Genomic DNA, 16,517 nt, shown 5'->3' with positions numbered 1-16,517 from the left:
TAGAAATTGTGAAGATACACCACAGCAAAGTTTCGCTTTATTTCAACGGTTTAGCAGTAAATTATCTGAGGAACCGTACTGGAATATCTTTATAATAGGTAAACAAGAGACTAGAATGTTAGAATGTAAATGTTGTGAAGTGTCATGTTGAGTCGTGGTAGAGGGAGATTGGCAGTAAATGAGGCAATAAGGGCAGTGGTGTAATGCACCGCGTATGTCATTATTTCGGAGATTTGCTGAAGGCGTGAGTGAATATCATGGAAAGTTTGTATCACCAGACATATAAGCTAGTGCAAGAAACGCAACATGCTTTCGTAGGACTGGAAAGGTTTATTGGTGAAAATTCTGAAGAAATTGAAAAGGAGCTCCAGGATAAAATCAACGTAATAGCAAGGTATGTTCTTTCATGAAGATTAATCATACTGTTGATCTGTAGCGTCGTTGTTGTTACGTGATGCTGTTGCATAACATATGGATTTGTGCTGAATTATAACCGGTATGCGGCCTTTTGGACATACGTTTCTCGCACTTGTAATGATCAATTGCAAACTCCATCTCTGTTTATCTGAGTGAAACGCCGTGGTTATGGTGTAGCTCGGTTGAAAATATCTAGATTTGATAATATTTCGTGCACAAGACGCGCGAGGATTGTGAAAGGCAGTAATGTGTACAATTTAAGGCTGTAAAGGACACTGGTTACAGTACGATACATTAGAGTCCAGAGATATGCAATATCAAGCATAATTGGAAAAAGAAAATCTGGGGAAGTTATGCGGAACGGCTACAAGTATTGAGAACATCTGTAAATAGTATACATTTCAGATGTTAGTTGCAGAAACCGTATTGCAGTGTAAGCTTTTAGGTATGCTAGAAATTCGATTTACGAAGGCACACTTTATGATTATCCAATTCACTTCACAAAAGACGAAAAGTTACCTTATGATATTGTTAGAAAGGATCCATTAAATGAGTTTCGATTAGAGTGTACAACTTTGAGGACCTGTAATTCACCTGCGATAACTGGAACAACACTGGAAGACTTAAACTATACCTGCCAAACAGAGATGTACCCAGTTAGCCCTCAACACCAAGCCATGAAGCAAACTAAATGGTGCTCAACGCAGGGCAGACAGTTCAGGGGGAGTGGTATTAAAATCCCAATCCAAATGTCCCATTTTAATTTCTGCAGACTTATTAAGTCAGTTCCTATTAAAAAGATCATGTCTGATTTCCATTCCTATCCTTGCCCCATGCAAGATTGTATTCAATCTCTAAAGACCTCAGATGTTAAACCATAATTAATAATTCTTCCCCTCCTGCAGAAACTGTTTATAGAATACATTGATAATTGCTGGATGACATAGAGTATAACTTGAAATGAAAATGGATATTAGTGCACTTCCTTACTATTCACTCAAATTAATGTAGCTGAAGGATTAAAACATTTTACGCGAAAATTTAAAGTGCCATTTTTTTACTTTAGCACCAACTGTTTATAATGCTCTATTAGTTGGTTCAGTGTGTATACAAACAGAAGATATTTGTGTAATCCAAAGAACATTATATAATAGTGACCAGCCAAATGAGGCAGTGCAGCTGTTAAGGCACTGAGCTCATATTTGGGAGGATGGGCTTCACAGTGTCTGGACATCATGATTTGGGTTTTCCTAGATCACTTCAGGCAAATTTGGTGTCGTTCATTCATAAAGACCACAGCTGAACACATGTCATTTTCTTATAGAACATGCTTAAGTAATCTGTGTATATCCATGTTTTGAGCTATTGATTTTTGTTGTATTACTGTGCCAGCTCCTATATCATTGTGAGATGATCCTTGGATGAAATAAGTAAACACATGTTCCCTTCATGTCTTGTATAAAGTAAAAGTTAAATGGCTTTTGCCATTTTTTACTACCTGATTTATCTAACCTGGCTTTGCACAAGAAACTTTTGAGATAAGTATGTATTATTCTTCTGTCAGACATGACTCTGCCACTTCTTTGAGGTTAAGTTAGGCTACACACAACATATTTTGGTCTCAAATACACACCATATGCCATATTGTCAAGTTTACTGTGGTAATACTATTTGTATAAATCTGTTTGTATGATTGCTTCTTAAAACTGTTGCTGTGGGCAAAATGTAGGTGTAATTGAGGTCATAATATCATGAGAACAGCACAATTGATCTGCAGGCACCAAGCAGTTACTCTTTCCTTCTCACACTGTTCAGTAGGTCTCCCCTGATCCAGGGTTCTGGGTGACTTTTCCGTAACTCTACGAATTTCCTAAAACTTCCCAGTCATTTTCCTCCATCCCTCTTCCTATCTCTTCAACCCTTCTCTCAGGAGGAGGAGTCACTGGGTCCAGAAGTTTGTGCAGTTCAATATATTTTATGCGTGTTTACTGCTGCCGCCACTATAGTTTCAAACATAGATTGTTTTTGTTAATATATATAAACTGTGTGATTAAGGGGCATAATCTGTATCACTTCAGGCAGGGAGGTTACCTTCATAGTGTCGGATGCTATTTGGCATACGTTAAAAATCTGGAGTAAGTAAGAAACGTGTATTTTTTTTTTCCTCAAAAAAAAATGTCTGCCCTGAGATACAGGCGTCCAAAGATGACGCTGTGAACACTATTTTGAAGATGTGAATTTCAGAAATTTTTTTAAAATGCTATATCTCTGTAACAGTTCTACATATTTTGTGAGGTTTTTTAATTTGAAAGAAATTGCTTTATGATTACAATGGTGTCTTCCATTTGGAAATATCTGTCAAAGTTCTTTTACTGTCATCTTTTGAATTTTTTGAATAATTTACAGTTTTTTTAAATGCCCATCCAGAAAAGTTACATTTTTTCTATTGATTAGTACCATATAGTACTACATTCTATGTAAAGGAGAGCTTCCACGTTTAAGTTGGGTAGGGTTTATTTTAAAAAATCTTTTTTTTTAACTTTAAAAGGTAATGTATGTCTTAACTGAAGTTGTTTCTCACTAATTTCTTTGTTACAGTGTTTATTTCTATTGTCTTTGTTGCAGTTATTTATTTTCACTTTCATTGTTGCAGGTATTTCTTACATTTTGTTGTCGTTTCTTTGTTGCGGTTGTTCATTGCAGGTTTCTATATTGTAGTTGTTCAGTGCTAATTTGTTTACTGAAGAAGCTTCTAATCTGAGACCATCCAGTGAGTTCTGTGTTTTTGTGAGGAATTTGCCAGTTGACACAGTTGCAGTGTGTTTTGTGCAAAGGACTGTTTGAAATGTCTTCTGGTTGGGACCACAGGAGAGTGAAGTGTGCTGACTATTTGCATATCCATAAGAGAGTGATATATAAGTTTCCAGTGACAATTTTTTGTATTCTAAATGTTTTCACAGAATAACAACAATGATAGTATCTGAACAAGGTGAAACCTCCCATGGTGCAGATTTTGCATCAATACAGGAAGAATTAAATACCCTCAGCCAGTCAACTACAGAGGTAGATGTTAGCCCTGTTAAGAAACTGTGGTCAGTGAAGTCGAGTCATAAGCTATATGTGTCAAGAAAAATGCAGAGAAATTACTAAAGCTATGGATGAGTACACTACAGCAAAACTGACCACACTCTTCAAAGGAGAAATTCCATCTTTAAAAAAAAAAAAAAAAATTAACCAAAGGGCTCTCGCCCCTCTTGCCAGGAATGTTTCACAAATCAGTTCAGCTGTTGAATATTGTGCATCCTACAGTGAAAAAGTGCAAGTATCCCAGAGACATTTTTAAAGAAAACAATTTTGAACCGTGTTCCATCAGTATCAAAGTACATGGTAGACAAATCAAGAAATGTGAGGTCTTTAAAAGGAGTCTTTGGAAGACCAGATCCATAATATGGTCATCTTGTAGAAGCAACTCAAGTTCAAATAGTGCAGTCATTTTATCTGGAAGATAAATGGGACTGTTCTCACCAGAGTGCCAACAAGAAAGACACTATAACTGTAACAGTTGAAGGTCAAATAGTTGTGAAAGTGAAGAGGTACATGACTCGCAGTATTATAGAAAGTTTTGCAATTTTGTAAGAGCAACTATACAACTTCACATATTGGAAGATCAAAATTGAATGCACTACAACCTAAGTGGGTAGTTCCACACCCACCTAGAGATGTCTGTTTATGTGTGTACTGTGCCAATTTTGAACATTGTGTGGTAATAAATAGTCTTCATGGGTTTGCCGCCAGATCACGTTGTGCAAATTCCACAATATTTCCTCGGAGCAACTGTCCGACATCTTCAGGTGGTTCAGCCTTGATCGTGGCTAGGTACGACTGACGGTATCTACACACCGATGCCCCGTTTTTAGAACACATGTGCGGAGAATGCGCAGCTGCGAACATCATGCATACCCAGTGATTTGCCATATTCAAACTCCCTCTGCCGAAAATAACAGAGCGGCTCTCCCGCACGTGCGCTATATGCTGCATTTGTCAAGTGCGGCCAGACGTTACTCACCAACGGCTGTACTAGGCCAGTGTTATGACGGACCTGTTATCGAAGAATCTTGATTTTCACGTTGTGATTTAATAGCAGCCAATGCAGGGTTCCAGGCTGTGCTCAGTTGAAATCCCATATCCTTGTTGATGAGATTCTCGGCTGTACGGGGGGTATTGCTTCCTTAACGACGGAGTCCCAGAAAGATGGTGCTGGGGATAAAACTTCCATCTTTTCATAAATCATATGATGTCCTGCATTCGGGCAGTGTTCCGCAATTGCCGACTTTTCCGGTTGACAAAGGCGTGTATGACACTGATGTTCAGCGCAGTGTTCTTGTACTGTGTGGCATGTCGGGCCTATATACGCTGCCCCACACTGACAAGGAATCTTGTACACAACACATGATGCCAAGGTCATCCTTAACTGAAACCCAACAGATTTCTCAGTTTTGCAGATGGTTGAAAAACGCACTTAATTCCGTATCTTCCGATTCTTGATGACATGGCACCAAAATACAGCAAAAAGGCCAAAGTGGTGGTTGTCTTCGTATCTTCATTCTGTTACATAGTTTGAACTTACCTGGGCCTGAATGCATTACATCTCTCAGAATAACCCTTTTGTCGGAACACTGTCTTCAAATATTGTATTTCACTCGACAGGCTCTCAGGATCAGATACACGTGTGCTCTATGAACTAACATACCTAATGCACTACCGCATAGTGCAGGATGATCACAGTTCTTGTGGCCTTGCAGATATAGATTTGTATGCGTTGGCTTGTGGTAAATGCTGTGTCCCAAGGTTCCATCTGCTTTCCTTCATACCAAGATATCAAGAAAAGGTAAAGTACCATATTTTTCCACTTCTATTGTGAAGTTTATATTCGGATGTAGCAAATTCAGATGCTGAAGAAACATATCCACATACTGCAGAAAACAAGAGGGTTTGAGAGTGGCTGACTGTAGTGCTTTTTCTTCAAAGTCCTCCATAAAATAATTGGCCATCACAGGAGGAGGGCTTCCCATGGTGACACTGTCCACTTGTTCAAAATATTGGTCTTGAAATTAGAACTATGTTGAAGCAAGCACATGTTTGAATAATGCTACTATGTCCTCCTCGAAGTTGTTGCTAATGAGCTCCAAAGAGTTCTGCAAAGGCACCTTTGTAAATAAAGACACAACATCGAAACTTACTAACAGATTCGATGATTGCAATCTAAGGGTTTTCAGGTGACCTAAGAAATCTTCAGAGTTTCGAATGTGATGGTCGCACTTGCCTACGAGAAGTCCCAATAGTGATGTCAGGTATTTGGCAACAAAATAAGTAGGTATTCCTATGTCAGAATTAAACGACGGGCGAGTGCAGCACTTGTGAGAGAAAGGGTGCGCTACACGTGTCAAGAATTGTGCTTGGTGTCCAGACAATTACTATCACTCCATCTGAAGATTTCAGCGAACCTTTCAGCGGTATCCTGGAACTGGGTAGACAGCGCCACTTGGGCACCGGCTGACTGGACTGAACGACAAGCTAAGGTTTGTCAGTTGAGTAAATATGATCGACTTGAAACCTGAATCCAAGAAGACATACCATGTTTAATCTCATGGAGAAGACTTTTTACGACGCTGCAGTTTCGGTGCTAGAGAAGGGTCTGAATTTTGCACCTACACCAGGAACCATTCTCATCCGAGATGTGATTAGTGGAATAGAGCAGGCTGTTTAGCAACTGTTTAGCACATCTTGGCTCGAGCTTCGTCAACTTTAACATCACCTCAGCTGAAAGAAATGCTCTACAAGAATTGAGAGAAGACCAAGACATCGTCGTCATACCTGCTGACAAAAGAAATGCTACTGTGCTTCTCTCAAGCACAGAATATAACAGCAAGCTGCTCGACAATTTTGCATGTAGTAAATTAAAAAGTGATCCATCAGGTAGGATCCCGAGGAAAACTGTGAAACTCATCAGGAAGAGCTCGATTCCAGCAAAAGTCGCTAAGGGTTTGTGTCAACAGGCTGCAGTTCCTCCCAGACTCTAAGGCCCACCCAAGATCCATAAGAATGGGGTGCCTCTCCATCCCATTGTAAGTAACACAGGAGCACCTACTTATTTTGTTGCCAAATAACTGACATCACTATTGGGACCTCTCGTAGGCAAGTGCGATCATCACATTCGAAACTCTGAAGATTTCATAGGTTGCCTGAAAACCCTTTGAGTGCAATCATAGAGTCTGTTAGTAAATTTCGATGTTGTGTCTTTATTTACAAAGGTGCTTTTGCAGGACTCTTTGCAGCTCATTAGCAACAACTTTGAGGAGGACATAGTAGCATTATTCAAACACGTGCTTACTTCAACATACTTCTTATTTCAAGGCCAATATTTTGAACAAGTGGACGGTGTCACCATGGGAAGCCCTCCTCCTGTGGTGGCCAATTATTTTATGGAGGACTTTGAAGAAAAAGCACTACAGTCAGCCATTCTCAAACCCTCTTGTTTTCTGCGGTATGTGTATGATACATTTGTGGTGTGGCCACATGGAATTGACACTCTACCTACGTTTTTTCATTATCTGAATTCGCTCCATCCAAATATAAACTTCATAATCGAAGTGGAAAAAGATGGTACTTTACCTTTTCTTGATGTCTTGATATGAAGGAAAGCAGATGGAACCTTGGGACACAGCATTTACCGCAAGCCAACGCATACAGATCTATATCTGCAAGGCCACAAGAGCTGTGATCATCCTGCACAATGCGGCAGTGCATTACGTATGTTAATTCATAGAGCACGTGTGTATCTGATCCTGAGAGCCTGTCGAGTGAAATACAACATTTGAAGACAGTGTTCCGACAAAACGGTTATTCTGAGAGATGTAATGCATTCAGGCCCAGGCAAGTTTAATCTATGGAACAGAATGAAGATACGAAGACACCCACCACTTTGGCCTTTTTGCTGTATTTTGGTTTTGTGTGTTTGTTTGTGTGTCTATCAACATACCAATGCTTTCGTTTGGTAAGTTACATCTTCTTTGTGTGCATATATATGAATTCGAAAGTAAAGTTCTATACACTGACTTGGCAGAAAATCCTAAGAAGTTTTGGTCTTATGTCAAAGCAGTAGGTGGATCAAAACATGTCCAGACACTCTGTGACCAAAATGGTACTGAAACAGGGGATGACAGACTAAAGGCCGAAATACTAAATGTCTTTTTCCAAAGCTGTTTCACAGAGGAAGACTGCACTGTAGTTCCCTCTCTAGATTGCTGCACAGATGACAAAATGGTAGATATTGAAATAGACGACAGAGGGGTAGAGAAACAATTAAAATCACTCAGAAGAGGAAAGGCCGCTGGACCTGACGGGATAACAGTTCAGTTTTACACAGAGTATGTGAAGGAACTTGCCCCCCTTCTAGCAGTGGAGTGGAGGATCTGCAACGAATTGAAGCATGGTGCACGGAATGGCAATTGAATCTCAATGTAGACAAGTGTAATGTGTTGGGAATACATAGAAAGAAAGATCCTGTATCATTTAGGTACAATATAGCAGGTCAGCGACTGGAAGCAGTTAATTCCATAAATTATATGGGAGTAGGCATTAGGAGTGATTTAAAATGGAATGATCATATAAAGTTGATTGTTGGTAAAGCAGGTGCCAGACTGTGATTCATTGGGAGAATCCTAAGGAAATGCAATCCGAAAATAAAGGAAGTAGGTTACAGTACACTTGTTCGCCCACTGCTTGAATATTGCTCACCAGTGTGGGATCCATACCAGATAGGGTTGATAGAAGAGATAGAGAATATCCAATGGAGAGCAGCACGCTTCGTTACAGGATCATTTAGTAATCGCAAAAGCATTACGGAGATGATAGATAAACTCCAGTGGAAGACTTAGCAGGAGAGACACTCAGTAGCTCGGTATGGGCTTTTGTTAAAGTTTCGAGAACATACCTTCACTGAGGAGTCGAGCAGTATATTGCTCCCTCCTACATATATCTCGTGAAAAGACCATGAGGATTAAATCAGAGAGATTAGAGCCCACACAGAGGCATACCGACAATCTTTCTTTCCACGAACAATACGAGACTGGAATAGAAGGGAGAACCAATAGAGGTACTCAAAGTACCCTCTGCCACACACCGTCAGGTGGCTTGCGGAGTATGGATGTAGATGTAGATTTAAAGCAAGTTATCAGTCTTTGCGCCACTTTGAAATCTTACCAAGATCTGAGTGAATATTTATGCAGTTTCTTTGGACAGTACCTCATTACAGATAAAGGCATCATTTGCTTCTTTTATGCCAGCATCTGTATTATTGAACAGCAGTCCTCCTCAAAATTTGTGATTATTGTAACTCATTTTTGTACTTCATTTTAGGTTCAAGCTAATCGTACACATTGTTCAATTTTATCAGTTTTAGTTGTTTCTCAATACCACTCATACTCGTCATTACAAGTTCCTGTGCCACCCACAAGTGTCTGAACACTAAAAGCCATTACACATTTGTGGTAGGCCTTTCAATAAGATTCTACTATGGTAGTTATTGAAGGTTTCATGTATTGGACTCTTGGCAGACAAACCCATTTTATTCGCATCTCTCTTATCTGTAGCACTATGCTTTGTTTTACACTTATTATGCAGTATTCTCTGTTTCTTTAGAACTTTCTTTAAAGTATCTGTATACTATGGACTGTCTTCCAGTCATGAACTTTTCTACTGTGTATGGACCTATCCTGTGCATGGTTAACTATTCTTTTAAACTTGACATAGTTCCTCTACATGCTAATGTCTTGAGCTAAACGATTGAAGTTCCTCATTGAGATATGACACTACTGCCTGCTTTATCTTGTTTACTGACCATATAAATTGTTCTGCTTGTTTTAGTTGTCCTTTGTATTTCAGTAATCATTGTTGCTACAATTGCCTCTGGTTACTGATGCCATTCTCAATGTGGACATCCTCAGAGAAGTTGGATATTTCCATTGCCATTAGATCCACTATATTTCCATCATAAGTAGGTTTATGAACAGTCTGTTATAGGTAATTTTCAGAGAAGGCTTTTAGTAATGTTGTGCAGAACGTTTTGTCATGCCGCCACTTACAAAACTGTCTGTCTATATCCGGATCCCACTCCAGCTACTGCCGGGTCAGGGTGCTGATGGGTCCTCTCCATTTGGCTCGGTCCTCCCACCACTTTTCTTCCTCCACTTGCTGCCAGGTCACACTTCTCCTTTCCACAGATATTCTCACTCCCATTTCCCACCATTGTTCTTGGGCACCCTCTAGGTCTTTTTCCCTCTATCTTTAGTTCTTCCATAATTTTGGGGAGTCTCTGCCCACGCATCCTTTTGACATGCCCGTACCATCCTAATCCTTTATTCCACCCCCCCCCCCCCAATTTCTTCTCTCATACTTTCTTGTTTAAGGCCCTTTCTAATATCTGCATTCCTTACTCTGTCCATTCTTGTTTTACCCTTAACTGCTCTGAGAAATTTCATTTCCCCTGCTTGCAGTCTGCTCCATTCCCTTTCTGTCGTTGCCAATGTTTGTCCTTCATAGGTGACAAAAGGGAAGTAATAGCTCTTACGTATAAGGGTTTTGCTTTTTCTGAAATTTCCTTATTCCAAATCAGGTGTTTTATTGTTTGGTAGAAATTGCCTCCCTTCTGTAACCTCCTATTAATTTCATTGGTTATTCTTCCATCACTAGATATTTCACTCCCTAAATAGGTGAAACTGTCTACCACTTTGATGGGTTCTCCATTGAAAGTAATATTTCCGTTGCTCCCTCTGTCTCTTCCAAATACTATTACTTCACTCTTATTTTTATTTATTTTTAATCCATACCTTTTCATTATTTCCTTCCACGCATCAAGTTGTAACTGTTCATCTACCTCTTTATTGCCCCATATTACCATATCATCTGCAAAGAACATCTTTTTGTCTTTTTCTTTTACCATATCTTTAACTGCCGTATTCATTCCCTTCATAACAACATTAAAAAGTGCAGGAGATAGAATACTTCCTTGTTTAAGTCCTTGTCTTATTTCGAAGTATTCAGAGTTCCCCATTGGTGTTCTAATTCTTCAATTGTGTCCTCTGTACATTGTCTTTATTACATTAATGTATCTGTTTTCTATATCTGTCTTCTTACAAAGCTGTAAGCATCCCAATAGATTTTTGGTGATTAGAACTCAATACTAGTGAACTGAGGTTTTCTCTTAAGTTTTTTGTTTCTAGCAGAATATTAATAAACTTGTGCTAACTTGATGCGCATTCCCTTAAACTAGCTTCGTAATCTATCAATAGCTCAGGTCATCTCTCTTAACGACTTGAGAGTTAAAACAGAGCCAACAAAAAGCTAAACTAATAAAGTTGCTTGGCTCATTATATTTTACTCTTAGAAGTCTCTCCTTACGTTGATCTGAAAAACAAGAGTTTTACTCATTTCCACTCCTTGTTATCTTATGGAATTATCTTCTCGGGCTATGCATCTAAAGTAATTTCTGTATAAATCAGAAGTAAGCAGTAAGAATATTGTGTGAAGTAATGTTGACAATAAAACCAAAACATGTCAGCATGTGCATCTGCATCTTACATCTGTACTCTGCAAACTACTGAGAAGTGCATGGAAGAGGGTATGTCCCATAGTACCACATATTAGGGTTTCTTCCTGTTTCATTCACATAAGGAGCGAGGGACGAATGATTGTTTGAATGCATCTGTGCATGCAGTAATTATTTTAATCTTATCCTCACTATCCCTAAGTGAGTGATACATAGGGGGTTGCTGTGTGTTCCTAGAGTCATCATTTAAAGCCGGTTCTGAAACTTTGTTAGTAGACATTCTCAGGATAGTTTATGGCTACCTTCAAGAGTGTGCCATTCAGTTTGTTAAACATCTCAGTGACACTCTCTCATGGCTCAAACTAATCTGTGACCATTTGTGGTGCTTTTCTCTGTATATTTTGAATATCCCCTATTAATTGTATTTGGTACAGGGTCACATGCACACACACAAGCCACATTGAAGAGCTGTGTAGTGAGTGATAAGCCATTGTTTGTAGGTCATAAAACACTTTATAATCCATGTCAAATCTCTGAATATTATTGATGAATGGTTATTGGTAAGAAAATTATGACTGGATGTATTAAACAGCTGGCATGTCTTTCTTGATGATGAATGTGTTTTTAACTGTTAAACTGCTTTCAGTGGGAAAAAAGGTTGTCAGATGTAGCAACATTTTAGGCAGACTATAGTTTTCTGTTCTGCTTCTTCTTTTGTCTACTTTCATCTGACTGCACTCCTGTGAAAATCAAATGAAAACACTAACATAAAAAAGATTTATGAACAATGAATTGATGCCCAAGATGCAATTGTTAGATATGAAGCTAAAGTCTCTTTATACAAGTCTGATCATTTAGTAAATAAAAGTGAAAGCATGCCTCGCTAAACATATATGTAATATGTACATTCTATTCAAGGCAATTCATAATTGTTGTTGATACTGTGGTGCAGTGGAATTTCACTTAAAAATAAAACTAATTCTAATTGCAACATATTGCTGAGATCATTTTGTAAGATGTGGCAAAATAGTGTTTGACAGAAACTAGTCTCTATGCATTTCTGATGCTCAGTGCTGGTAGGCTACAACATTATAGGACCATTACAGTGGAGGAGACAGTTTTACAAACTTTGGAAGACTAACGAGATACAAATACTTGAAAATTAGTTGTACACCATTATCACAGTTATCTTCATAAAGAACGTACATAAGGGCCGAACCTAGGCCTTGATTTTCAGCGCTGAAGAGTATTCTGAGGTTGGGTTCTGAATCGTCACATCACAGATCCATAATTTCTCAGCAGAGTACAAGCAAAGCACAAACTAATTTACTAGAAATGCCACTTCAACTTTCACAATTACCATATCTGGGCTAACACAATTCCGCTTGCTATAATGAAGGTCCATTTTCAGTATTAGCTCTTAATCATTGTTTGGACAGGAATCATTATGATTGTCCTTACACACTTTCAGCATCCAGTGAATCACTATCTCAATCAACATTATAGCAAACATTGGACTGAATGCAACAGACCTGTTGTTTTGCCATCTCAAACCCTGTGACTTCTGGTTTTGGGACACACACAAGGGCGTGTGCACTCCCAACTGCATAAGACAAGAGAACGTCTGTGGACTGTAATAGTGTCTACTGCAAATAGGTTTTGAGGTGCGCTATAATTTTTCTGGTGTTTGTGTAAGACCCATTTCACCACTTTGTAGACAACAACTGCAAATAAACCTGTAAATTTATCAATTTTGTAAGTGTTACAAACTACACACATTCTCTGAAATAGTACAAAAGTACACTATGTTAGCTGTAGAATACTTTTGAAATTATAAATTTGTGAAGTTAGGAAAATGTTTTGTGATAGCTACATGACCATAATCTGAAATAACTGTATTGATGTAAAATAGTTATTTAATAAATTTAAATCAGTTTACTAGTAGTGTATCTTTTTGTTATACTTTATTGCATTGCATATTATCTAAAATGAATTATGTAATGAAACTGCAGTGCAGTTCCTGGTAAGTAGAATACTGTTGCGTAACTTAGTACCGTTCTTTGTCACTGCTGGTTTTTCTGTGTTGTTAAGTTAGTTAATATTTATAAAAATGCATTGCTGAGATCCAATAAAACAACCCAAACCTTTAAGTTTGCTTATCACGTTAATGTTTGTTGCTCTAGCAGAGAATTAATTTATTTGCAGGAACTGTGAGCGTTTAGATCTTTTGGTGTATAAAGAGCCAATTCAAAAACGTCAGAGTGCCAAGCTTAGAGTGGATCAACTGAAATATGATAACCAACATTTACAGGTACGTAAGCATCCAACATTAAAACATAATATTTGTCAAGTTATCATTGTTTATTGGCCTCTTTTGATCCCATGAGGTAAGCAGACTGCAGTTCTAAGAGTTGAAGGCACGAGAGGAAGTCATTAATTGAGAAGGGAAGTGTGACAGGGTTCTAATCTATCCCTCATGTATTCTGTTCTGTCCATTGAGTAAACTGTAAAGGAAAGTAGGGAGAAATTCGGGAAAGCAGCTATGGTTTAGGAAGAAAAAGTGAAAGCTTTGAGGTTTGCCGATGACATTGTAATTGTTGGAGATAGGGCAGAGGACTTGGAAGATAAGTTGAATGGATAATTTCTTGAAAAGAAGTTATAAGATAAACACCAACAAAAGTAATACAAGGACAATGGATTGTACTCATATTAGGTGATGCTGAGGGAGTCAAATTAGAAAATTAACACTAGAAATAACAGATGAGCTTTGTTTCTTGCAATGGGAAAAAAATACAAAAAACTGACAACTGAAGTATAAATACAGCAACGAAAGTCCTGGTGTAATGTAAATAATTTGAGTTGTTACCTTTACACTCCAACTATTTAATGTCAGATGTATAGTTGATATTAAATGTAAACTGGCTGTAGTAAGAAAAAGTTTTCCTGAAAATTTGGTAACACTGCAAGTATTAGCTAGGAAGTATTTTCTGAAAGTATTTGGAGTGTAGCATTCTGTAGAAGCGAAGTGTGGACATCATATTGTATAGAATGAAGAGAATCAAAGCTTTCAAAATGTGGTGCTTAAAGAACCTCCTTTGACCAGTACTTCACTATCGCTCATTAGTCTGAGACCTGCACAAAATGTGATTGTTAGGGGAGGTAGAGAGGATTTATAAGAGAACAGCATGTTTCATTACTGGTTCATTTAATAAGTGCGAAAGGATCACAGAGATTCTCGGTCATTCCAATGGCAGGTGTTGCAAGAGAAGAGTTCTGCACCAAGGTTATGGTTAGAGCGTACTATTTCTAGAAGTTTGAGCCAATATGTTGCTTCCTCCTATGTATATCTCGCAAAAAGACAACGAAGGTGAAAATAGAGAGATCTGAGCTGTCAAAGAAGGGGGAGAAGTGACAGTGGCACACGAAGTATTCTCCACCACTCACCATAAGGTAGCTTGTGGAGTATAGATGTAGATGTGAAGAATGCTGACGATTATGGATAGATCAGATAACTAATGAAGCAATAATGAATGGAATTGTGGGGAAAAGAGCTGTATCACGCAACTTGATGAAGTGAAGGATTGGGTTGGCAGGATAATCCCTGAGGCACCAAGGAATAGTCTGTTTGGTAATAGAGGGATGTGTGTGTGAGAAAAAATATGTAGGGAGACCAAGGTTGGAATACAGTAGACAGGTTTAAATGGATGTAGGGTGCAGTAGGTATGCAGATATGAAAAGACTTGCATGAGATACACTAGTGTGGAGAGCTGCATCAAATTAATACTTTTATTGATGACAGCAACAAGAGCTGTAGTTTTCAGTATGTCTTCTGTCATCGTAGTGTTTCAGCAAATAGAAGTCATGACTGAAAAAGTCAGTTTAAGCAGCCTCACAGGACTAAATGCCAGGAACTTGGTGAAGGTGGAACTAAAATGGTACATGCATGCAATTACTTCAACAGAATTAATAAACACACACACACACACACACACACACACACACAGGCACTGAGAACTTGTTTGTGGATACAATTTGCTCCACCCCTACCAGTGCACTCTTTGTTGAAGCACATGAACTTTCAGTCCATCTGTTCCGGTGTGTCACTGTGCCAAATTTCTGTTTGAAAGGAATCAGTATGATCCAACAATGTGAGAGTGAGTGCCTCAAACCTAATCATTCAGTGCTTAACTGGACACTTCTAGATCACTAGAACTCTTTCTCCTCTAGTCCAAGTGTGTTCAGACACTAGAGATATTTCAAGGAAGACCTTTAGAGCACCTAGAATAAACAGTTGTACTGTCCCATTTTCACAAAACTGGGCCAAGGTGAACAAAACTTCGGCACATTTTTTAGGATGTCTATACTGATGAGTTCAAAAAGAGTAAACATTTGGAATCATGTATTGCATACCATGTATGCAGAAGCCTGAGCGATTCAGATTACTAACACAGGCAAGTTTCACGACAGTGGAACTTGTTGTGACACTAGAAGCACTTTGTTTCTGCTCAGAGGTGACAGCACCTCTATACTTTCTACCAGTGGCTGTTTATCGGGTCTGAAAGTACTTAAAAGTTTTAGCACCTGTGTGACTGAAAGCCCCGTGTATACAGGATTATCGAAGTGCTGCGATTCATGCATTAAGAAGGACTTTCCATTAATTTCGCTTAGGAGAAATCACACTGTGAGTTCACTGACAATGAAGCTGTTAGCCACTTCACCAAAGAAGTTACTGTGACAGTATGTACCACCTAGACTGCAATCCCAAGTACAGACTACTGATATGTCCAAATAATGACTGGTATGTCCTACACAGATGCATGATAGAAGACTTGCTTGGGAATGGGAGGAAACAACAAGAGACAAAGGCAAGAAGTACACAATAATTCCCCCATCAGCTGCTGTTCCACGAAATCTCATACAAATTTGATGCTTGGTCCCCTCTAGTAGACTCGTATTGAACCACAGGTGTTTCCATAAACATCTTCACAGGCTGTGCGTCACAGACACATGTTTCTGCTCTTTCGGAGAGGAAGAGGACGCAGGTGAATTTTTGTGTTTGGCTGCCCCAAGCAATGTGAAAGAACTTTTGCAGCTTGGTCAACCATTGACAACTTGCCTGATGGCTTTATTAGCAACACAGGATCACAGACTTTTCTTCATGATGTACTGATTCACTGTTGCCAATCTAAGCCCAACGTATCACTGACGGTGGACTGCACAAAAGTGTTCCATAACTAGTGGTCAGTGACTATGCGTGTTCTGTCCAAGTGTGTGTGCATGCAAATGAACAAGTATTTCCAACATGGATTCTTTATTGGTACCTGTATATTTTATGTATATTTGAGCTCGCTGTATGGTGTAGCTTGTGGCTAAGTAATTCAAGTAAGAAGGGAAAAAGCTAACACAATAGACTAAATGCAATAAATCTTGCACTAACAAGTAAAATTTTGTGTAATGGAAAATGTGAAATAGAAATTTACATTTTATGCTTTAA

At 38.7% G+C, this 16,517-nt stretch overlaps 1 protein-coding gene across 1 annotated transcript in view; it reads left to right on the top strand.

Moving 5' to 3' along the window:
* Window positions 1-108: 108 nt before the first annotated feature.
* The window catches only part of LOC124616158 (probable Golgi SNAP receptor complex member 2), a 32,353-nt gene continuing 15,944 nt past the window's right edge, over window positions 109-16,517 (top strand). The window contains exons 1-2 of the mRNA XM_047144437.1: window positions 109-394; window positions 13,229-13,334. Of these exons, the coding sequence (XP_047000393.1) occupies window positions 258-394; window positions 13,229-13,334 (243 nt within the window). The 5' untranslated portion in view covers window positions 109-257. The remainder of the gene's footprint in view (window positions 395-13,228; window positions 13,335-16,517) is intronic.

The sequence above is a fragment of the Schistocerca americana genome, chromosome 5, assembly GCF_021461395.2.
Source record: "Schistocerca americana isolate TAMUIC-IGC-003095 chromosome 5, iqSchAmer2.1, whole genome shotgun sequence".
In the NCBI taxonomy this organism is placed as follows: Eukaryota; Metazoa; Arthropoda; class Insecta; order Orthoptera; family Acrididae; genus Schistocerca; species Schistocerca americana.
The sequence above is the reverse complement of the archived record's forward strand: the minus strand, read 5'-3'. Positions and strand labels throughout refer to the sequence as shown.